Source organism: Orycteropus afer, unplaced genomic scaffold (assembly GCF_000298275.1).
Source record: "Orycteropus afer afer isolate SDZICR_OR568_19922 unplaced genomic scaffold, OryAfe1.0 scaffold00119, whole genome shotgun sequence".
Classification (NCBI taxonomy): Eukaryota; Metazoa; Chordata; class Mammalia; order Tubulidentata; family Orycteropodidae; genus Orycteropus; species Orycteropus afer.
In genome coordinates, this window is record NW_006921706.1 from 2764320 (window position 1) to 2788398 (window position 24079).

Genomic DNA, 24079 nt, shown 5'->3' on the forward strand with positions numbered 1-24079 from the left:
CCTTGGACCTTTTGGGGGACAGCCAAGCACTTAACCACTTTGCCACCAGGGCTTCTTTATTCCCAGTAATGGATGACAGCAAGCAAATACTTATGAGCAAGTCTATGTGTGAAAGCGCATGCTGAATTAGCTGGACGAAATCATTCAGTAAGAAGTGTACCCTGAAACCACATGTTGGACTACTATAATATTCCATTAAAATTTTGCTTTACTTTTGTAGCCTTTATTCAATTGCCTGTATGCATTTGCAGAATTGTTAAAACAAATGCATTTACTTTGCCCTTAAAAATCTGGAAAATTAAATACTGAATATTCAAAAGAAAATGTTTTTGCCCTTCTTTCTAAATGCTAGGTTAAATTCAATGAATGCTTTTTAATTCCAGACATTTTAAACAAAAATGCAAATAGAAACCTTGTTTTAAACTCCTCTTAATAAAACAGATTACTGTGCAATGGTGAAATCAATGTTATTGATCTCATCTATCCTCCGAGTAACAAACTTCAACTCCTATCCCATCTGTTTAATTTGACCTTGAATAAGATTTTGGGAGAAATCAATTCATTGCATTAAACCACAAACACTAAACACAAACAGTACAAAGAGAAAAAAAGCATTTTGATTGAACCATTGCTTCTCCAAAGGAAGTTTGAGTTAGTTTTACTGGATGTAATCTAGGCCTTATAATTTATCGTTGTGTGTTCATTTAACAATCTTGTTGTTAGTAATTTTGTCCTCCACAGTTAGCCAAGTATCTTGCTGTGGACGTTTCTAAACTAAAACTGAGTATTTGGAAGTTGTCAGTGATAACACAGTAATTATATTGATTTAGTCAGGGCTGGAATTTTAGAGCATGCAATTGAGTAATGTTCTCCCATTGTTAACATTATAAAAATGGCTTAATGAAAAGGAGTGCTTTCAATAATAATTACTAACTAATAATTCCATAGTTCCAAAAGAATTAACTGGATTGTATGTGGGGTTTCACCATATGTTTGATGGATAAGAATGCAGGTTAAATTGTGCTTCTAGTGATGCATAATCTCAATTGTAACAATACATTAACTTCTATAATTCATATCTAAATTTCTTTGAAGTTCATGACTTTGAGTGATCATAGTAATTATGGAAAATCCAAGCTTATCTTTTGTGCTAACCAGGGAGATTATTATTATTTAATTTTTTTTTAAATGTTGAAGGCTATGTATTTTTTAAATCTATTCCCAAGTAAATCCCAATGGTTTAGAGAGAGAGGGAAAAGTATGTATCTATTTAATTGACTAGAGCATAATATTTATGTATCAGATAAGACGTGTAGATAAATAATAATGTGCTATAAAGAAATTATGGGAAAGAGATTAATGGTGTTAATCTTTTTCACTTATAGTGCAGTTCTGAAAACCTGATTAACTTACTTGATAAAAGACCATTTATCCTGACCTATAAAAAATTTGGCTTCCACTACATGCAGTATTTTTAAATGCCATTTCCCACTAACTGATCAACTTATTCTGGCAAGAGTTATAGTGGTTGTTTGATTTATTTCTTCACCACCTCTTAGATTAGTTGGCAGGGATTTATATGAGTTCAAAAGAGAACTGCTTAAGAATGAGAATACAGTGAAACCTGAGAGAGCCAAAACTTCAACAAGACTGCCTTGTTTTTCCAGGTCTCACAAGTTTCCACCTTTGACAAGGTTCAGTCTTATCACTTTACTATCATTCTCTATTAGTGGAAATACTCTCCGACAGGTTTTTGCCTCACACGAGTTCCAGCTTTTGCAGATTTTACTATATTAAATTACTTTTAATTATTTGAATTATGTTACTGTATTTGTTTTGCAGATTTTACTGTATTAAATTACATTTAATTATTTGAATTATGTTACTGTATTTGTTGTCCTAGGAGCTCTGGTAGCATAGTGGCTCAGGCACTTGACTGCTAACCAGAAGGCTGGCGGTTCAAACCCACCAGCCACTCCCCGGAAGGAAGATGGGGCAATCTACTTCCACAGTGATACTGCCTCAGAAACCCAAGGAGGGGTCCTTATGAGTCAGGTCCAACTCGATGGCACATAACAACAACAACATTTGTTGTCCTAATAGAAACTTTTTTCTAGTGTGAATGTTCGTGGCCAACATTTGCCCACTAGTGATAGTAGAATCAGATCATAAAACTGCTGGGAAGAATTGGAAAATCTAAAAATCATAAGTATATAATGAACAAGACAATGTACTTACATCTCATGAATCAGCTTCCTAAAATGATGTTTTAGGAAGTAGAAACCTTATACAAAATAAGATACTGTAGTGGTTTGTCTTTTTTTTTTTTTTTAACTTTTTATTGTGTTAGGTGAAAGTTTATAAAGTAGATTCATTTTACATCCAACATTTCATATACTTTTTTTTTTTTTTGTAACACTGATTACAATCCCCAGTGTAACAGCTCTACTCCTACTTCCTCCCAGTGGTTACCTTTTCCCTGTGTACTTCTTGCCTATGCATTCCTGCCTTCCTACATTTCTCCATGTGCAAATGCAAATGCTGTCCTTCTGATCTCCCATAGTTGATTGTTCTAAGGAGTGCATCTCCTTGTTGTAGTTGTTTGGTTAGCTTGTAGGCTTGTCTATTATTTGGCTGAGAATTAAGCCATGGGACTGAATTCAATTCCAGGCCTGACAGGTGAGTGGGGGGCCATAATATCAGAGGTTTCACCAGTCTCTGTTGAACCAGTTTACCTGGTCTTTTTTTATGTGTTTTTCATTTTGTTCCACATTTTTTCTCCCAGTCTATCCAGGATCCCCAGTTTTGATCCCTTTCCAAGTGGTTGGCATTGGTAGCTGGGCACCATCTAATTCTTCTGGTCTCAGAGTAATGTAGGCTGAGGTCCTCATTGTACATTAGTCCTTTGGACTGTTTCTGTGCGTCTTTGCTTTTCTTTGCTCTTCTTTGCTCCTGATGAGGAGAGACCAATAGTTGCGCTTAGATGCCTGCTTGCAAGCTTTTAAGACCATAGTTGTTACTCACCAAAGAAAGATGTAGAACAATATTTTTGTGTACTGGGTTGTGCCAGTTGAGCTTGATGTCCCCTTCAAACATGGTCTCCAGCCCTCAAGTCCATCAACTTATTCCTTCAAGGTGCTTATTTGTGGTAAAAGTTATCCTAACTTTGCACCTTGTTAGCTTTATACTGTATATGGACATTTTTATGTTGTTGTTGTTGTTATATGCCATTGAGTCAGACCTGATTCATCGCAACCCCTTCTTGGGTTTCCAAGGTGGTGTCACTCCGGAAGTCCATTGCCCAACCTTCGTTCCAAGGAGTGGCTGGTGGATTTGAACTGCCAGCCCTCTGGTTAGCAGTCAATTGCCTTAGGCACTACACTACCAGCGCTCCCAGGACATTTTTATAGCACATACAAATATTTATGTAGGAATATCATCTGTGAAACCTATGTATGATCACAAGTATATTCCTATTCACCTATCCGTACCTGATCTACTTGCCTATCTATGTATCCACCTGTATATCAGTGTTAGCTATTACTGATAATGCAGTATTGTGTATGCAATACTATTTACCTTTATTGTCTGTACCCCTTGTGCACCTCTCTGTGTCTTCCTTTTCCTTATTGTGCTGGTTTCACACTTCCGTTATATTGTCTTTCCCTTCACCCATATCAACACCTGTAGTAGACTGTCATACTTCACTTTTGTGATGCCAATAAATACCATTTTTAAAAAATAATAATTGAACTATTTTTACCATCATTTATGTTAACAACGCGGTATTTTCTGGTTGATTATTTGTCTTATTTTTATTCGGTAACACAAACAGTTAAATGCTTGACTGCTAACCATAAGTTTGGTATTTCAAACCCATCCAGTGGATCCATAGGAGAAAGACCTGGTAGACTGCATCTGTAAAGATTTCAGCCAAGAAAGCTCTGTGAGGTAGTTCTGCTGTGTCACATGGGGTCACTGTGAGTCAAAAACAACCCAACAGCACCTAACAACGATAACAATTTATATTGACTCTTTGTTCCAAAAAAGATAATGTATAAAAATATGAAAACACTTAAAGTCCCATAAATTAAAACTAGGAACAAAAAAAATAAGAATAGAGATGCTAAATGAAATGAGGGATAAAGCAAAACCTATTTATTACAATTTTATTACTTGTCTGTTATGAAACACATAACTTACAGCTATTGAGACAATAGTTTTGAACATGTAAACAGGTGGCACATAACAACAACAAACAACAAGATATATATTTTGTAAAAATAAAGTATAGAATTACTAGAAACTTATAATAGACATTAAACCTATGTAGTTATACAAAGATGTAGAATTGTATCCTTAAATTGGTAATTTGAATTCCCACAAATTTTTTTATATAGATATTAAAATGGGAGCTTTAGTGGTAAGTGGGAGCTAAGGCATTTGACTGCTAACCAAAAAGCTGGCAGTTCAAACCCACCAGCCACTCCTCCGAAGGAAGATTGGGCAATCTGCTTCGGTATTTCATAATGGAGAGATTATTGTAAAGGATGGGTATAGTTATTATGTTTTGTTTTAGATGTGTGTGTGTGTGTGATAGCATAATTAATATTACTGAATTTATATATCTTGCATGGAGAAGTTTTATTGAGATCCAATTTGAAATAATTGATGTACTTGTATAGCTCTTGTCAAAGTCATAGAGTCTCCCGGCAGTTAAATAACACCAACTGGTGATTTTTTAGCAAGAAAAGTTGTAAAGATATGAAATTGTCTGTTTTTCTAGTTGGCTATGAGGACTAGTAATTTCCCTTTGCTTTTTCTAGGTGTCCTGAGAGTCTTAGGCCTGAAACAGTGAGGCCTTGTCTGCTTCCTTGTAGGAAGGACTGTATCGTGACCCCATATAGTGACTGGACAGCATGTCCCTCCTCATGTAAAGAAGGTATGGTCAGTAAAGTTCTGGAAAACACACTCTGTAGAACCTCCCAGTCCTTTTAGTTGAATAATGTTCATGATTCTTACACAGAGATAGGTAATTCTGGTTTGGTATAAATGTCATAAAACCTTAGTGTTGTCACCAAAAATAATAAAGCTTTAAAGTATCAAGCAAATAACTTATGCCAAAGACTGACTTACAACTTTACAGTATAGATAAAAGTTAAAGGATTATAGATTTTATAATATTATTAATTTATTTTTACAATAAATGTGAAAGAATAGTGGTCTTATATAATTCAAAAACAATGTATTTTGATCTTATCAATACACCTGGCTTCCAACAAACTTAATGACAAGAAATAGCCATGAGTCCAGGTCACCATAGATTTAATTATGAGTCCGTAAGAAAGGGAATGGGAGCTCTGGTAGCATAGTGACTAAGGCACTTGACTGCTAACTAGAAGGCTGGCAGTTCAAACCCACCAGCCACTCCTTGGAAAGAAGATGGGGCAATCTACTTCCGTAGAGATATTGCCTCGGAAACCCAAGGAGGGGTCGCTATGAGTCGGACTGACTCAACGGCACATAACAAAAACAAGAAAAAGGGAATAAAGGAAAGGGGAAGATGGCCAAATTGTTTCTCTACCAATACTTAACATGTCATGAGGCATTTGCAACAAAAAGCTTTGCTTCCAGATTGGTGTGGTTCGTTATTCACAAGTCCCTATAGGAATTCTGTCCATACCCTCCAGGACCAGGCTTTTCTCATGCTGCTGACAAAGGTATCCACATTCTCCAGGTGATTTATGCATCCACTGAGCATGTCTTCCCAGTGTCATGAATTACACGGCATCCTGTGCTTTATTTCACACTCCCAGCATACAGAGATTATTGTTTCTTGAATTCTCTTTATGCTTTTATTTTGTTTGTTACCTGACTCTAACTGAAAAAATTCAATTAGGAATCGACTTCTAGTTTAATAATAAAACAGTTACTTAGAATATCATAATTAAACACAAAGAAAGAAATAATTTTAAAAAAAGAAAAACTTGATTTAAGTATCTTTTAAGGCAGCTGAAGAATTTCTGAGAGTAAAGTGGTTGTAAGTACAAATATTTTAAAAAATTAAGGGCATTAAACTGACTAAAAGAGCAATATTGTAGTCTTGTCTTTTTCCCCAATGTTTTCTTCTTTCATCTCTCTATTTTCTTAAAAACTAACACCTGATGTCATTTGATTTGATCATAGTCAGCAACAGAAGCTATACTTTCTTACTGATACACATTTCTGGGGTAATTGTTGGTTATTTGTCACCACAGATTATCACAATGAAAAAAAATTATTCATTGCAGGGATTTCGTATGCTTACAAATATTCTTGACCTTTTTATATTTGATATTTTGTAGTATGACATAAGGTAATTTGTTAATACTTCCAAAACAGATACAATTACATTTGTAACCAAATGATTAATCACCTAACAATTTTAACATTTTTAAGTCAAATTTTTGAAATTGGGAAAACTTCAAGCTGTCCCTTTCTTTGGCTGTTTCCTTTTATTGAGTAAAGTACTTTAAACTTGACTTATAAAGTATTTCAAAAAACAAAAGAAAGAAAAGTTTCTGGAAATTGATTCTTATAATTACTAGAAAAATGAGTACTAAAGTAAAATTTTCTCAATTTTTATTCTTTGTTTGTTAATAATTTGGGATATTGGAATGTAGAAACTAGTTCTATAGCCAATGAATTTTATACTGTTAAGTTTCTGAAAATGCTTTTGTTATTTTTGTCATGGATTATATATATTTGGAGAGTAAAATAAGTAAATAATAGAGGTAACATTCATAAAAACACCATAATTGAAAATCAAATAAAATGAGTTTTAGTTAGATCTCTGATGATGATTTCTGCAGTACTAAGAGAGTGATTTGTTCTTATGTCCCAAAATTAATAAAATAAAAATAATTTTATGTGGCAAACAATGATAACTCATATAATACACTTTAAAATGTTTAGCTGGTAGATGAGAGAATAAATATCGATTGTCATATATATATATATATATATATGTATATATATATGTATATATATAAAATGAGTATCCATACTTCTATAAAAACCAAACTCACCACCTTCCAGTCAGCCCCAACTCATAACGACCCCTTCTTGGGTTTCCGAGGCAGTATCACTACGGAAGTTGATTGCCCAACCTTCCTTCCGAGGAGTGGTGATAACCGCCTCGGAAACCCAAGGAGGGGTCGCTAAACTCACTGCCTTTGAGTCGTTCCCAACTTATAGCCACTCCTCGTTGGGTTTCCGAGGAGGGCACTCCTCGGAAGGAAGGTTGGACGATCTACTTCCATAGTGATACTGCCTCAGAAACCCACGGAGGGGTCGCTATGAGTCGGAGATGGCTCCACGGCAGTGAGTTTGGTTTGGTTTGGTATCTCTGTGGAAGTGGATGCTCAATCTTCCTTCCGAGGAGTGGATGACGGGTTTGAACCGCCAGCCTTCTGGTTAGCAGTCAAATGTACTATAAATATATTTTATTTATTATACAATTATTTATTATATAAATATATAATATAACTATATATTTATATGAGGAGCTCTGGTGGCTTAGTGCCTTAGCATTTGACTGCTAACCAGAAGGCTGGCGGTTCAAACCCACCAGCCCCTTCTCGGAAGGAAGGTTGGGCAGCCTGCTTCCATAGTGATACTGCTTCGGAAAACCAAGGAGGAGTTGCTATGAGTCGGATCTGACTCCACGGCACTGCACAACAACAACAACAACATATATTTATATAACAGATAAATACTTATTGAATTATTCATTGATTTCTGTATGTAGTTAGTACATTGATAGTCCTATAGAGAAGATACAGTCCCTGTCTTCGAGGAATCTTTGGATCTTATTTAAAATATAGAACTTTTCTACATAAACTAGATAATGCAAGATTTAAATGCTTCATTAACAAGGTTAATGATAAAAGAGAAGGAACTATAAGAATTGGGAGAAGGGGAAAATCATTGTGGGAGCAAGTTTTAGGGAAAATCTTCCTGAAAAGGAGGTAGAAGAGATCTTTTTCAAAGAGGAATCACATAAAATGATTCCAAGTGCAGATCAGAGGCATCAGGAAAAACCTCTTATTTATTTATTTATTTTAACATGGGCAACCCCAAGATAAAGTGGAGATGAATTAGTCCAGTCAGCTCTGTGTTGTACTGAAGGTTGAAACTGGAAATTGATCTTGGGATGGAAAGGCTACCTAGAGAATCCCATCCTTGACACCAGAAATGTGAAAGAATTTCTAAGAATGGAAACAAAGTTAGAAACAATACTAGAGATTTATTACTTGATCAACGATTTACAGATTGGGGGACATGTAGCTAAAACTGTGTTTCAAAGAAATGTGGCAGCATTAAAGTTGATATAATCCAAGGGGAACAGTGAGAGTCCAGGATGTTCAGTTTCAGCTGGTTTTTCAGAGGTTCATTAAAAAATCCTTCCAAAACTTTTCTTCTCTGAAATATTCATTTTAGGAAAAGCCTTTAAGGACAATGAGAAAGATGTGTGGAGAAGAGTAGAGATCCAGCCCATTGGAACCCAAGGAGTATATAGGAAAGTCATGAGATGAACTTAAAAGAATGGAGTCAGGTTGTGGGAAAATAACTTGAATTTATTCTGATATAACAGTGCACACAATTTTTAGTTTTTGAACATAGGAATGAGAAAGGAGCTTCATGGTACAATGCAGTGAGTTGAATTAGCAGATCTACTTTGGAGACCAGTTTGGGTTATATAGCAATCAGGTGACTTTAGGCAGGACTCTTAAGCTCTCTAGGCCTTGGTTATAGCATCTATGAGTGATTGCAAGCCTCAAATTAGATAATATAATGCAAAATGCTCTATATTTTGTGAACTATGGTTCAGTTGAGATACTATTTTTTATCTAGTCTATAAGGATTCTAAACTCCCGTAGGCAAGGAACTGCACCCAACATACTTTCAGTATCTGGTAAATGTTTTAATTTGGCATGCTGAAAGCAGTCTTTTTGAGAAGATTAAGTATATATCAGTATGGAAAAGGTATTCTGTTCATAATGAAAGAAAACTAATAAAACTTTGTAACTGATCATTATTAATTGGGAATTACTGATAAATTTACTAATAATTATTTAAAAATACTTCTTGTGTAATTAAATATTGTAACACTATTTTAAGTGATCTTTTTTCCCTTTTTTTCTTGCATTCAACAAAGATTTCTTATGTAGCTACAGTATGCCAGGCACCATTCTAAATCTAAAGGAAACAACGGTAACAAGGAAACCAATGTTCACACTCTCAGGAAACTGACTTTCTTGTGGTGTGAGATAGACAAAACATCTCAATAATTGTTTTAATCTTTCAATGAGTGTTCAGGAAAATTAGTTACTGAGTATGAGGATCAGGGAAATAATGTAGAGGAATTTAGGGAAGAAAGAAAGATGTCCCATCATTTTTGGGAGTGCAAAAGTAGACAAACTAATAATATGCAGTAGAATTTCTAGGCAACATCAAGTGCCCATATAGCCAGATGCCAACATTTCTCCAACAATGTTCAACTGCCTTCATCCAGAAACACTGTAGGAAAATAATTGATTTCAATTAGAGTTCAAGTTTTTCCAGAAGAGTGAAAAAAAGGAAGGGGGAACAGAAAGCTAACGGTATTTGCAATGGAGTAAGTTGTAATAATAATAAAGGAGTAAAAAATCTAAATAAATCGAACTGACAGGGAAATGAGATCATGAAGTGGATAATAGATAGTGGAAAAGTGATAGGAAAAATGAATTAGCCATCTCCATTGAGGTTTCAGAGTTGCATGATCAGAAAGAAAGATGTTTGGAGATGAGAGTGTGCAACTACTAATGATAATAACATCAAAAAATGAACAGTAGAGTGACTCATTAATGTGAGATGCTAGGAAAGATCACTGGATGTAAGGCTTGCAGTAATTCAGTATCCAGTATGGTAGATAGATTAACCATGTGGATTCCAAAGGCACCAAAGGGGTGACAGGGATAGGAGTAGAAAGGATTACCATGATGGGCCTTCTAAACTTATTAATTTATGGAGAGTTGATAGATGACTGCTACAGGGTGGGTAGCTGATAGTAAAGTTAATAGCAAAAAGGAACTTCAAAGGAGCTGGGGATTTTTGAAGGTAAAGCAAGGAAAAACTGGAAAATAAGTGGCTGGGCAGAGCCAGCTTCCATTGGCAAACAACATATAGGACATTCTCCAACAAGAAATTGAAATGAAGAATGATATATTCCTATAGATGCAGTGGTACAAGGATTAGAAGAAGGAGACAAATAAGAAATTGAATTGGGTTATTCATGTAGATAGTGCTGTGAGGCTGAGGGTCCAAGTGATGGTGGCACACTTGGGGGGAGAGGATGCCTACTTTCTTATTGTGACTAATAGGCATATGAGGTGGAATAGGTTTAGTTGTTGGGAGAAGGTCGGTAACTGCTGTAAATTATAATACATGGGACTGTTAGGAAATTGTTCTTTCCTGCAGCTCCTGGAATGGTGACGGCCAAGAAGTTCAACAATGGCAACTGAGGAACCTGAGTTGCTGTTTTGGGAACAAGAGGCTTTTTGAAAGCAGGGGATATGTCTGGCTGGACACAGGACATCTCACTAGAAGGAAGAGGTCAACTCTGCTTGTTTGGCGGCTCTGTGTTGAGTCTCCTAGAGCAAAAGGCTTTCAGAAACCCTATGCCTAGGCACTCAGGCTTTGAAAGAATGAGTATAATTGTGCTTTGAGGGAATAAAACAGACTTTGCGTAATAGAGGGAGTGGCTATAGGATAACAGTGCGAAGATGCTCTGTGCTCCAGAAGCGTCTTCTGTCTTGCCTGTAGACTGCTCTAGCTGTGAACAAGGATACAATAGTGTTATAGAAAACCAGCCTTTGTTGTGAGAAAAATAAAGCAATGGCATGAGGTTAGCTTTTTCATTATTTGGTAAGAAATAGAATGATTCAAGCTTCATTGAAATTACACTGACTTCCAAATACAATTAAAAACTGCTAAACAAAGTTGAATGTTCAAGGAGAGATAAAAGCAATGGAAAATTAATTTAGGGATGGGTGATGCTTTTTCATTTCATTCTGCAGGTAAAGTCTAAATTGTGTGAGTTTTGAGTGTATTGAAATGCATAAAAGGTACCCTGGTTTAAAAACCTACTTTAAAGAGGTAAAATTACACTGTAGCATTATAGAAAGTAGAAAAGAATAGCTTAGGATTCCAGGAAGAACAAAAAAAAGCTCTATTTGAAATGTTATTCAGCTCTCTTTCAAGATATGTTTTGAAAAATCAATGGTGGTAAAGATTAGTATTGAGCAGAGAGTAGTTTAATCCTCAAACCAGTGTGCTTCTTAACTTTTTTCAAATTTTCATAAATTTTGACAAAGGGCATTTTAATAGAAATCATTTATGCATATAAATTATTTGTAACTCTAATCTTAAAAAATCAATGCTTTTTATTTAATACATTTGGTATCTCAAATCCTACTCACTCTTTCCCCCCTTCACTGTATTTATTGCTGTGAAAGCAAGGAAGAAATTGCAGTGTCATCTATTCTACCTTCTTGCCCTTAAGCAATATGACACTAGAATTACCCCAAAGATCTGAAAATTACCTCTACATTTTGCTTCTTGCATGAAACATTTCCCTTTCAATTTGCTATCAGTGTGATGCTCCACCCTGCCACTCATTCCATTTTCAGTTTAACAAATCTTGATAGTATTGTCTGCCCTTTAAATCTTTCCATCATGTGATTTTTCAGGTGAAATCTTGAATGTTTTAAGACACTCATGTTGTAACCCTCTGGGAGATTACATGCTCTCTGATCAGTGGCCTGTTATCACATTATTGTGTTCTGAGTGCATAATCCTTTTTCTGTATTCTTATCCTAGATAGGTATTTTTCAAGTATAAATACTACATGTGATTGCCTTTATTTTTCTTAAGCTTATTATTTACAGTGAAAAAAAATTACGTTTATTTTTTTCATTAATCCTCAATATACAGACTTAGTACCCATGTACTTACTACTATAAGGGAACAGATAAAAAAAGAAATAAAAGATGTTTCATAATCTGGTTGAGAAAATGAAAAGTAAATGTGTCTGTATGTTCAGCAGATATTTATTAAGCACTTACTACATGTCATGTACCATGGACTGCTAAAAGAACTAACAGATCTGTCCTGGAGGAAGTGCAGCCAGAATGCTCCTTGGAAGCAAGAATGGCCAGACTTTGTCTCACCTATTTTGGTCATGTTGTAAGAAGGGACCATTCCCTGGAGAAGGATGTCATGCTTGGTAGGGTGGAGGGTCGACGAAAGAGGGGGAGGCCTTCAACAAGATGGATTGACATGGTGGCTGTGATGATGGGCTCAAGTATAGCAGGGATTGTGGGGCTGGCGTGGGATCGGGCAGTGTTTCGTTCTGCTGTGCATGGGGTCGCTATGAGTTGGAAACGACTTGATGGCATTTAACAACAACAACATGTCAAACTTAATGCCAAAAATGAAAAAATTGAAGATTTTTACCAACTTCTGCAGTCTGAAATTGATCAAACATGCAATCAAGATGCATTGATAATTATTGATGATTGGAATGCAAATGTTGGAGAAGGATCAGTGGCTGGAAGACATGGCCTTGGTGATAGAAAGTACATAAGAGATACCATGATAGAATTTTGCAAGTTAATAATTTATTCATTGCTGATACTTTTAACAGCATAAATGGCGACTCTACAAGTGAATCCTCCAGTTGGAATATACAGGTATCAAAACAATTACATCTATGGAAAGCAATGATGGAAAAACCCAATATCATCAATCAGAACAAGGCCAGGGGCCAACTGCTAAATAGACTATTATTTGCTCATATTCAAGTTAAAGTTGAGTTGAAGAAAATTAAAATGGGTCCACAAGAACCGAAATACATCCCACCTGAATTTAGAAACCATCTAAGAATAGATCTGATGTCTTAGAAACTAATGACTGAAGATGAGACAAACTGAGTGATGGCATCAAGGACATCATACATAAAGAAAGCAAAAGGTCAGTAAAAAGACAACAAAGGAAGATGTGATAGTTGGAGCTGTGTGTCAACTTGGCTGGACCACAATTCTGAGTGGTTTAACCAGTTGTGATGTGGATTATTCCCATGATGAGATCAGACGTATATGTTCTGAGCAGTAAATAAATTGAAAAGGAGTTTCCCTAAGAGTGTGGCCTGTTTCCGATATATTTATGGACATCCTGGGAAAAAGAGACATTCTTCTGTGGATCGGTATCTTGTTGTGCTGCCTACAACTGTCCATGAGCGAACAATCCACCATTTAGCCTGGAGATCTTGGATTAGTCATTCACTGGACTCAACAGCTAGTATACTGCTTGCCAACCTTGAGCTCGTCAGCCCCTGCAGCTGCATGAGTCGAGAAAAGCCCCCGGCTTGACATTTGATCCAAGAACTTGGGACTTGCCAGCGTCTATAAGTGTGTGAGCCATTTTCCTAAGATAAATTTCTCTTTTTCTCTCTCTATATAAGGTTTACTGGTTTTGCTTCTTTAGAGAACCCAGCCCAACACAGAAGAGAAGACCAAAATGGATGTCAAAAGAGACTCTGAAACTTGCTCTTGAGCATAGAGTAGCTACAGCAAATGGAAGAAATGTTGAAATAAAAGAGATGAACAAAAAATTTCAAGAGCAGCTCAAGAACACAAAGTAAAGTGTAATGAAATGTGCAAAGACCTGGAGTTAGAAAACTAAAAGGGAAGAACATGCTCAGCATTTCTGTAGCTGAAGGAACTGAAGAAAAAATTCAATCCTTCAGTTGCAATAATGAAGGATTCTATGGGCAAAATATTGAATGACACAGGGAGCATCAAAGTAAGATGGAAAGAACACACAGAGTCACTGAAGAATTGGTTGATACTTAACCACTTCAGGAGGTAGCATATGATCAAGGACCAATGGTATTGAAAGAGAAAGTCCAAGCTGCACTAAAGGCATTGATGACAAACAAAGCTCCGGGAATTCATGGCCTACCAAGTGAAGTGTTTCAACAAAAAGATGCAGTGCTGTTAATATTCACTTATATATGCCAAGACATTTATAAGACAGCTCCTCCCCAACTAACTGAACAAAATCCATATTTGTGCCCATATAAAAGAAAGATGATCCATCAGAATGCAAAAAAAAAAAAATTGGACAATATCATTAGCATTGCATACAAGTAAAGCTTTGCTGTATATAATTCAAAAATATTTGCAGCAGTATATTGACAGGGAAGCTACCAGAAATTCAAACCAGTTTCAAAAGAAGATGTAGAATGAGAGATATCATTGCTGATGTCAGATGAATCTTCGTTGAAAGCAGAGAATACCAGAAATATGTTTACTTGTGCTTTATTAACTATGCAAAGGCATTAGAGTGTGTGAATCAAATTATGGATAATATCATGAAGAATGGGAATTCCAGAATACTTAGTTTCACTCATATGGAATCTTTTCAAAGACCAAGAGGCAAATAGAACAAGTACGTGCTGTGTGGTTTAAAATCCGGAAAGGTATGTGTCAGGTTTGTATCTTTTCACCATACTTATTCAGTCTGTCTGCTGAGTAAGTCACCCAAGAAGTTGCACTACATGAGGAAGAATACAGCATCAGAATTGGAGGAAGACTCATTAACAACCTGTAATATGCAGATGACGCAACCTTGCTTGCTAGAAGTGAAGAAGACTTGAAGCACTTAATGAAGAAATTCAAAGATTACATCCTTCAGTATAGATGGACACTGATTACTCCTCAATATAAAGAAAGAAAAAAAAAGCTCACAACTAGACCAATAAGCAACATCATGATCAATGGAGAATAGGTTGAGGTTGTAAAGTATTTCATTTTACTTTGATCCACAATTAACACCCATGGAAGCAGCAGTCAAGAAAACGAATGATATATTGCATGGGGCAAATCAGCTCTAAAAGACCTCTTTAAAGTGTTAAAGAACAAAGATGTCACTTTGAAGACTAAGGTACTCCTGACTCAAACCATGGTATTTTTCAATCACCTCATAATCATGTGAAAGCTGGACAGTGAATGAAGAGCTCTGCTGGTGTAGTACCTAAGGTATTTGATTGCTGACCAGAAGGCTGGCAATTTAAACCCACCAGCCACTCCTCGAAAGCAAGATTGGGCAATTTACTTCCATAGAGATACTGTCTCAGAAATGCAAGTAGGGGTCGCTATGAGTCAAATCAACTTGACAACAGTGAGTTTGGGTTTTCTTTTCTTTCTTTCTTTTTTTTTTTTTTTTTTTAAAGAACTGTTGCATTCACATTATGGTGTGGCAAAGAATATTGAATATACATACCATTGCCTTCCAGAAGAAGGAACAAATCTGTCTTGGAAGAAGTAATCAGAATGCTCCTTAGAAGCAAGGAAAGGTCTCACGTACTTTGGTCATGTTATCAGGAGGGGCCAGTATCTGGAGAAAGACATTGTGATTGGGAAAATAGAGGGTTAGCAAAAAAGAGGAAGACTTTCAATGAGATAGACTGACACAGTGACAGCAACAATGGGCTTAAACATGGCAACAATTGTGAGGATGGCACAGGACCAGGCAGTGTTTCATTTTATTGTATGTAGAGTCACTGACTCCAGTCAGCTTTGACTCAAAAGCACCTACCATGTGCAAGTAATGTTCTAGGTGCAAAAAACACAGAGGTAAATGGAAACTACATATTTAAATCAACCACATATAATAAATAGGCCATAAATACATACAGGAAACCATGAGAGTTGTAGAATTGCAACTTTGTCAGATTATTTTATTAGTAAGTATCCTTCTACTTCTAATTTTTATGTTTTCTATAGCTCTCCCTTTATTCTGTGCTTTATTCTAGGGGTCTACTGGCTGAGCACTGCAGTGCTGTTGTTTCTTTGAGTGCACTAGCAATTTCTTGGCTAGGACTTCAGATGAAAGCAGACCTCCAAGTGGGTAGAGACATGGTTGATACTTTGTGCTTAACCCCGTTAAACCTCTTCTCTGGGTGTTATAGCTTTGGAGTGTTCTGCTTTAATTAGGTCACAATCTCTATGCTGTGGGCTGCACAGATTAAGGAAATTGAACTTTTTATAAGGATAAATGAATTGCCATTGTGTTATCCATTGTGGAAGTGAAAATAATCTTCATAGCCTTATATATCAAGTACAACGCTGTACCGTTCTAGAAAGCACTAGAATGTTACAGAGTTATAAATTAGGTGACATTTTTGCTTGTAAGTCAATAAACAAAGTAGAATTGAGATAATAACTTTTGAGTTCTATTTCCCAAATTCTCTCCACCCATCAAGACAGTTGATATCTAAATAGTTAACTTGCAGTTACAAAATAGTAATTTGAAATGAAATTGTAAAATGAATAGAAATTAAAAAATGAAATTGATGGGAAATTTGCCATCTTAATAAATCTGTTTTTAATTCTGAAAAGACAAATTATATAATTATATATTTGCACTGTGAACATTAACTTAATGTTAATGACCCACGAGCTTCAGTCTATAAGGTTCCACTGAAATTTAATTCAATGTCCCATCCCATCCCTGGATTCCTTGGTCCCAATCTAAGTTCTGTTTCCTTTTTTCTCTGCAAGTTAACTAGGGGTGAAAACTGATTTCCTCTAAGAATTTTATGCACCTGGGAAACGAAGACCACTTTCTTTGTGTCCTTTTCCTCTCTTTTACTGTTAAAAAAAAAAAAAGCAAACAAACACACAGATCCCTCCTTTCCCAAATGCAAAACAAAGGATAAGAATAGTCATTTAGTTTATGTATATAAACTTTTAAAAGGGTTGAAGGCAGGTGATAAACAGAAAGCAAAATAAAAATAATAATAAAAAGTGGAAAAGAAAGATGCAGTAGAGGGAAGAAGAAGAGAAAAAAATTACCAGAAAATCAAAGTTCATCTAGTGGCTTTGAACCACTGACCTTCTAATTAACAGCAAAATGTCCTACCTATTACAACACTAGAGCTCCATAAAGTTAAAGAAAGCTCCTGCAGTTGAGAAGAAGATCCTGATTACCAGAGCAAAAAATAGAAGCACGGTTATCTCTGAATTATTGGAAGAATTTATCACCTGACTCGTAGAATAGGGTTCATTGCATAACATAGTAAATGTTAACTGTACCAGTACTTTTGTCAAAAATCTTATTGGCATTTCTTAGATCTCCCCTAAATAAATCATATTTAATATCTAAAAGTTTCAGATGGCATCCAAACTAGTATTGTTACAATAAAGAAATCCATGACTTTAATTCTTTGTTACCCCTTACCCATTACCTTATCATTCTAATCATCCACTAAAATGCAATAATTAATAATTCAAGTTTCCTCCACAATGGAAATAATTCAAAAGATTATATGTGAACCTTTAAATTGAGAAAAAACATACAAGATCATCTAATGCTATTAATCTCAAGCCTGGATTTTCATCACTATCGCCTGGCAAGCTTTTTAAAAGTCAGATTCCCCTTCCCATATCCAATCCAAAGATTTCGATTTAGTAGTTCTGGAAGAGGCCCCAAACTGTTTTTATTTATTTATTTATTTATTTTTACTTTTTTTTTTTTTAAGAGCTCTCCTATGTAATCGGATATTTAGGAATCGATAATCTGATCCAGCCTTCCTCCAACGCAGGAATCCTCTCTGAGTATTTTTGGGAGTTAGTTGCCCAAACCATGTTGTGAATTACTCCTACTTCATGAGACAGACTGTTCCATTTTTGGAAAGTTCTAACGTCAACTTGTATTTTCCCACTAACACATAACTTCATAAACGTTTGATTTCATATCTAATTAAACTTCAGTTATTAGGAGCTGCTATCCTCTTACACTTCTGTGCTTTTGTAGTCTGTGTATCAAATATTTAATGAACTTGTAAACGAATGTAAATGCATCAGGGAACTTCATTAAACTAATCCTTTAGGGAATCTTTTATAAGTGAAACTGTGCTATGTGGCTATTCATCCTTAAAATGTATATATTGTATTGGAACATATTTTATTAAAGTTGTCAGGTCTCATACATTATCTCTTTCTAATATTTAAAAAATTTGAACATTTTCATATCATAATACTGTCAAATTGATATAGTCATTGAAGATAAATCTTTATTGTTTTTATTGCTTTTTAATTTAATTTGGAGTGATTTACTTTTGGCAATTATTACTACTTTGAATGTTTATCTAAAAATCTGCCTCTAGGACACCACTTACATTTAATTATTAACAACACTGATGTTTATAGAATACTATCTGAACTGATGATCTTAGACTGTTTAACATGAATAATAAATGACTAGAATAATTTATGACTTATGCATTTCAAATTAAGTCAATAACAAAGAAATAAAATTTCATGTTAAAACATTGAACATGTCCTCCTAGGGAAGATTCATTACATGTGTATATTGAAGGGTGTGAGTCCCACATGGCTGGGTGAAACAGCAAGAATATAAACTTAAGGTAGAGGGAAATTAATTAATTAGATCTGTCATTTTTCTCAAGGAGAAAGAAACCTACAAAAGAGTGATTACTCTGTCCTACACATTAGGAAGGCTGTAGTCTCTGTTCTTCACATTTTAAAATATGAATTGATTAGGCTTGGAATACCAATATTCTTAGGAGAATTTAGTAAATAATTAGGCCAGATGAGGCCTCTCCCTCAGGGATGTCAAAGCACGTGTGTCTGAAGGCAATGAAGTTTCTTTACACAGGCTGGTATTTGGACATTCTTTTCTCAGTACAGAATAAAACCAGTTACCATTGAATCTGACTCATGATGACACAACATGTGTCACACTTAAACTGTGCTCCATGAGGTTTTTAGTGGCTTCGTAGATTGTCCAGCCTTCCTTCCGAGGAGTGGCAGGTGAGTTTGAACTGCCTTCTGGTTAGCAGTCAAATGCCTTAGGCCCTACACCACGAGAGCTCCTAAAGGTAGATTGTCAAATCCTTCTTCCAAGGCACCTCTTAGTGGACATAACCCTCCAATCTTTAGGTTAGCAGCCAAGTGTGCTAACTAATTACATCACACAGGGACTCCCAGTGCAGAATATTTAGGTTAAAAAGCTGCCTTGTTCCAGGTGACTCCGGAGTCAGGAAGCAGTCTCGGCATCGTGTCATCATTCAGCTGCCAGCCAATGGAGGCCGGGATTGTGTGGATCCTCTCTATGAAGAGAAGGCCTGTGAAGCCCCTCAAGTGTGTCAAAGCTACAGGTAACATAGTTAAAGGAAAAGCGTCCTGAGCAATGAGCTCATTGAATACTTCAAGTCCATATTCTTTTAGATGATGAGAAAAGAAAGGCAATGTGATCCACAGGTTTGGTGAAGGTTGAGATGTTTCTGGCTGTATCTGCCATCTCTTGCCTTTTTAGGAGAGCTACTTTGCCACTTAAATCATCTCCAAGGAAACAAATGCTTGTATAAATTGCCAAAGTGTATCATTAGCTCCAGTAGTTGGGGCAAATTTCTTATGTTGACATAAACTACAAGAAATACAGAAAAGTGGTTAAGAATAATGCAACACACACTGTAGAAGCAATTCTCTCTCACTGAAAGGACCGTCCTAAGCATTTCTCCCCGGGCTCCAAGGAGCACCAATTTCTCATAAATGCTGGCATTCTGGGTCATGAAATGACATCTTTATCTTAATGATGCTAATAAGATGTCTGTTCTGTTCCTTTTGTGGCCACTCCAAACAAAATAAAAGTTATTGAAGGTATATATCATGTTGATAATTTATTAGAGATGTTTTGCCTCATGGTTGTTAGTAGACAAAGTGTCTAATTGAATGAAACCTGATGTAGTATATAATTGCACTCCTGACAACAAATGAAATATTGTGGCAACAATTGATGGAATTTATAATTACAAAATAGTAATTTGAAACTGATGGCAAATTATAATCTTAATAAATCAGTCTTTGATTCTGAAATGACAAATAGTATAACTTATATTTAAATGTAAACATTGACAACTATTAGCCCAAATTAATTCATTTTGGGAATTTGTTTTTGAAAAGTGTAACATTATTGCCTTTTCTGAGTTATACCTACACTGTTAACCAAAGGAGCACTATACAATAACCAGTCTCATGACTTTAATGCAGTTCCATAACTTGAATACAAAATAAACAAGCCTTGTTTAAATAGGGGAACTCTGGTGGTGTAGTGCCTAAGGCATTTGACTGCTAACCAGAAGGCTGGTGGTTCAAACCTACAAACCAGTCCTCGGAAGGAAGGTTGGGCAATCTACTTCCATAGAGATACCACCTCAGAAACCCAAGGAGGGTTCGCTATGAGTGAATCGATTCAATAGCATTTCTGTTACTATCTGATACATTTCTTGGAAATCCTAATCATTAAAAAGGTAAAAGCCATCTGTAGAGTCCATTCCTATAGAATTTGACAATGACATTCTCTTGTCCTTGCTGCCACAGAAAGTACTTGTATCTTTAATGCTGCAATTTATGGTACCTTAATGAGCTCTGGTTATGTGATACCTTAAGGAGCTCTAGTAGTGCAATGTCTATGGCATTTGACTGCTAACCAGAAGGCTGGTGGTTCAAACCCACCAGCCACTCTGCAGAAGGAAGACTGGGCAATCTACTTCCATAAAGATTTACCTCCTTGGAAACCCAATGGGGGTCGCTAGGAGTCAGAATTAAGTCGATGGCAATGGTTTTGGTTCAGGAGCTCTGGTAGCATAGTGCCTAAGGCATTTGATTGCTAACTAGAAGCCTGCTGGTTCAAACCCACCAGCCACTCCTCAGAAGGAAGGTTGAGCAATCTACTTCCGTAGTGATACTGTCTCAGAAACCCAAGAGGGGTCGGTATGAATCAAGTCTGACTCTCAACAGAACATAACAACAATAACAACAACTTAAATATAGAGAAGTCTGAGCATTGTTGAATAATTCCATGTTTGCAGTGGTCAAAGTCATGTTTCCATGCCATTGTGTGTCTATGATTTGCCTGGCATTTTTGCCTTTTATCAGCTCTTGCTTTTTTCTCGTAGATGGAAGACTCACAAATGGCGCAGGTGCCAGTTAGTTCCCTGGAGCGTGCAACAGGGCAGCCCTGGAGTCCAGGAAGGCTGTGGTCCAGGTCGACAGGCAAGAGGTGAGAGGCTGCATCCACAGTTGATTTATTTTTCAGTCCTCCAACGTCACTAGCCTAACCATTTGCTTGATGAATTTCACACTGACGACATGCTTTGCAAACAGAGCACAGCAGGTATGAATCTGCTAACCCCCATTCTACAAAACACCAAAACACAGAAGCTTGTCTCTTTAAATCATGTCTTTGCTTCTTTGATGTTATCTCATAACTCCTCTGGTTGAATTCTTCCCTCATTTGTATTTGGCAGATAATCATACCAAGCTTTTGAGAGCATTATGACATAGATGATATATTGTAGTTTGTTTTTTGCTATATTTTTGGAGCAACATAATCCATAACATTTTGCTTGCTACCATAATAACTCCCTGACTTCTTTAAATATTATATATTTAATATAAATAATATAGTTGGTTAACCTTCCCAGAAGTTCCCTAACATTACTTGGCTAAATACAATTATGCTCGTATTGTTACTGATTTTCACTGGCAGGTTTATTTACTCAAAAATATGTCAACTGCAATCTGTCTGCGCTACAAGGTAACATGGAATCTTGCAGAAATGAATGTGGTGAAAATGTTTCAAGCTTGCTATAATTATTTACTGGATATAATAAGAACATTTAAATCTTTTGATGCATGTTGTTTATACATGAAGCTAATTGTCTTTAGAGAGTACATATTTTTACTCATATTGGCTTTTAATATATAGTTTCTGCTATATGTTTCTAATGTAATTTAATATGAAATTAAACATTTAATCATCTTTCTTTAATTAATAAAAAAAATTTGCTCCCTCATTTAATTTTAAAAATGGCCCCTCTTTTGTAAAGATCTTATATTTATAATCTTCATTTTAGAAGTCTTCATTTAAAACGTATGATTTTTTTAGCATTTTATTTTATATGCTCAAATTTTATTATGTATTCCCTACAATCAACTTCAAGTGAAAAAAAGAAGAAAAAAAAAAAAAGATCACTGCTTCTCTTTCTTTACAATTTTTGAAACTTAGGTGTACAAAATCTAAAATCATTGTCACTATTTCAAATCAGTCTTTGAGAAATTGAATGATAAGAGATGTCTTTGTCATGACTGCTAGTTTCTCTTTGAATCAAACATACATTTGTAAACATTTTGGTCCCTGCATAAGCATTTATAGTGAGAAACGGTATGATTTGGAATTAAGAAACATAAGTTATCATTTCTTTTATTTCAGTAATACATTCTGAAACTTGCTCATTCCTTTACCTCTCTGGTTCTCAAGTTATTTAAATTTAAAAAAAAAAAAAAAGTGCTGGACCAAATGATCTTTTAGGAGTATTCCAGTTTTTATATTTTATAACCTATGTAAAAAGCCTTTTTTGCACAATGGCTAAAGCACTTGGCTGCTAACTGACAAGTTGCTGGTTTGAACACACCAGCCTCTCTGTGGAGAAAGATGTGGCAGTTCGCCTCTATAAAGATGTACAGCTTAGGAAACTCTATGGAGCTTCTGTTCTGTCCTATAGGGTTGCCATGAGTCAGAACTGACTCAGTGCAAGATTTGGTTTTATAATTTATGTACAAATAATGCTCAGAAATGAAAATGTGAAGTGAAATTAGGTAAAAGAGACATTTTTTATAATCTACCACTGGAGGAAATCTGAGATATGGCAGAAGCAGCAAAAGTGTGAAAATAGCTTAAGTTCTCATAAACTGCTCATAACCTTGTTGGATTCCTCTCACTGAGCCCGAGAACATAAAGAGCCTTACAATGTGTGGGCCATATTAACTCTTCATCAAATGTTAATTTCTTTCCCTGACTGAAAGATCACGGCTCCAATGAATGGTGACATGTGTCATAAGAAGCATAAAAGCAGTATTATTAATATTAGCCTTTTGCGTTTTGACACATTAAAAGTAAACAGTGGCCGTCAAGTCAGTTCTGACTCATGGCAACCCTGTGTGTGTCAGAGTAAACCTGTAATCCAAAGAGTTTTCAATGGCTGATTCTTCAGAAATAATTTGCTGGGCCTTTCTTCTAAAATGCCTCTGTGTAGACTTTTACAACCTTTATAGTTTGCAGCTCTGTGCATTACCTGTTTGTACAACCCAGAGTACAAAAACTTTTCTTTCAGTGATTATTGGTAACCTTCTCTTTTCATAATGTGGAAGCCTCTGTTCAGCCTTTATCCCATGTGACCACTTTTTAGTATCTAATACTGTTATACACTTCTTTTATGAAAGAGTCTTCAACTTCCTCAGTGCTACTTTCTTCTGCCTCTGTAATTATTCCATTCTCAGAATTCTATACTTGTGCCTCTACTTCTGCATGTTTTTAAATAATTCTTTCAAATATTGGCAGACTCCTCAGACCGCTTACTCTATTTTGGAAATCGTACCCATTTTCAGGATATATGAGCAGAGAACATTACATTATCACAAGTAATTTTGAATAAATATACTCAGAAGGATCCCTTTAGCCTTTTTCTTTGTTGCCTTTGTGGGTTAACTTTTTTTTCCCCCTATATATCTCATGGAAGGAAGGTTGGGCAATCCTACTTCCGTAGTGATACTGCCTCGGAAACCCAAGGAGGGGTCGCTATGAGTCGGGGCCGACTCGACGGCACATAACAACAACAACAACAAATATATCTCATGTTTCTACAGAAATACCAAATGGGGAAAATTCAGAGTGTAGAAGTACCTAAGGCACTTGACTGCTCACCAGAAGGCTGGTGGTTCAAACCCACCAGCCACTCCTCGGAAGGAAGGTTGGGCAATCTACTTCCATAGTGATACCACCTCGGAAACCCAAGGAGGGGTCGCTATGAGTCGGGGACGACTCAACGGCACATAACAACAACAACAACCATGACAAAAGAGCAAAATGCTTTTCTTTGATGATCATAGCAGTTTTCAGACCTGTGCAT

At 36.0% G+C, this 24079-nt stretch overlaps 1 protein-coding gene across 1 annotated transcript in view; it reads left to right on the forward strand.

The window, feature by feature from the left end:
* The window catches only part of THSD7A (thrombospondin type 1 domain containing 7A), a 639499-nt gene that overhangs the window by 515417 nt on the left and 100003 nt on the right, over positions 1–24079 (forward strand). Inside the window, exons 9-11 of the mRNA XM_042781429.1 lie at positions 4827–4942; positions 19135–19267; positions 21068–21171. Of these exons, the coding sequence (XP_042637363.1) occupies positions 4827–4942; positions 19135–19267; positions 21068–21171 (353 nt within the window). The remainder of the gene's footprint in view (positions 1–4826; positions 4943–19134; positions 19268–21067; positions 21172–24079) is intronic.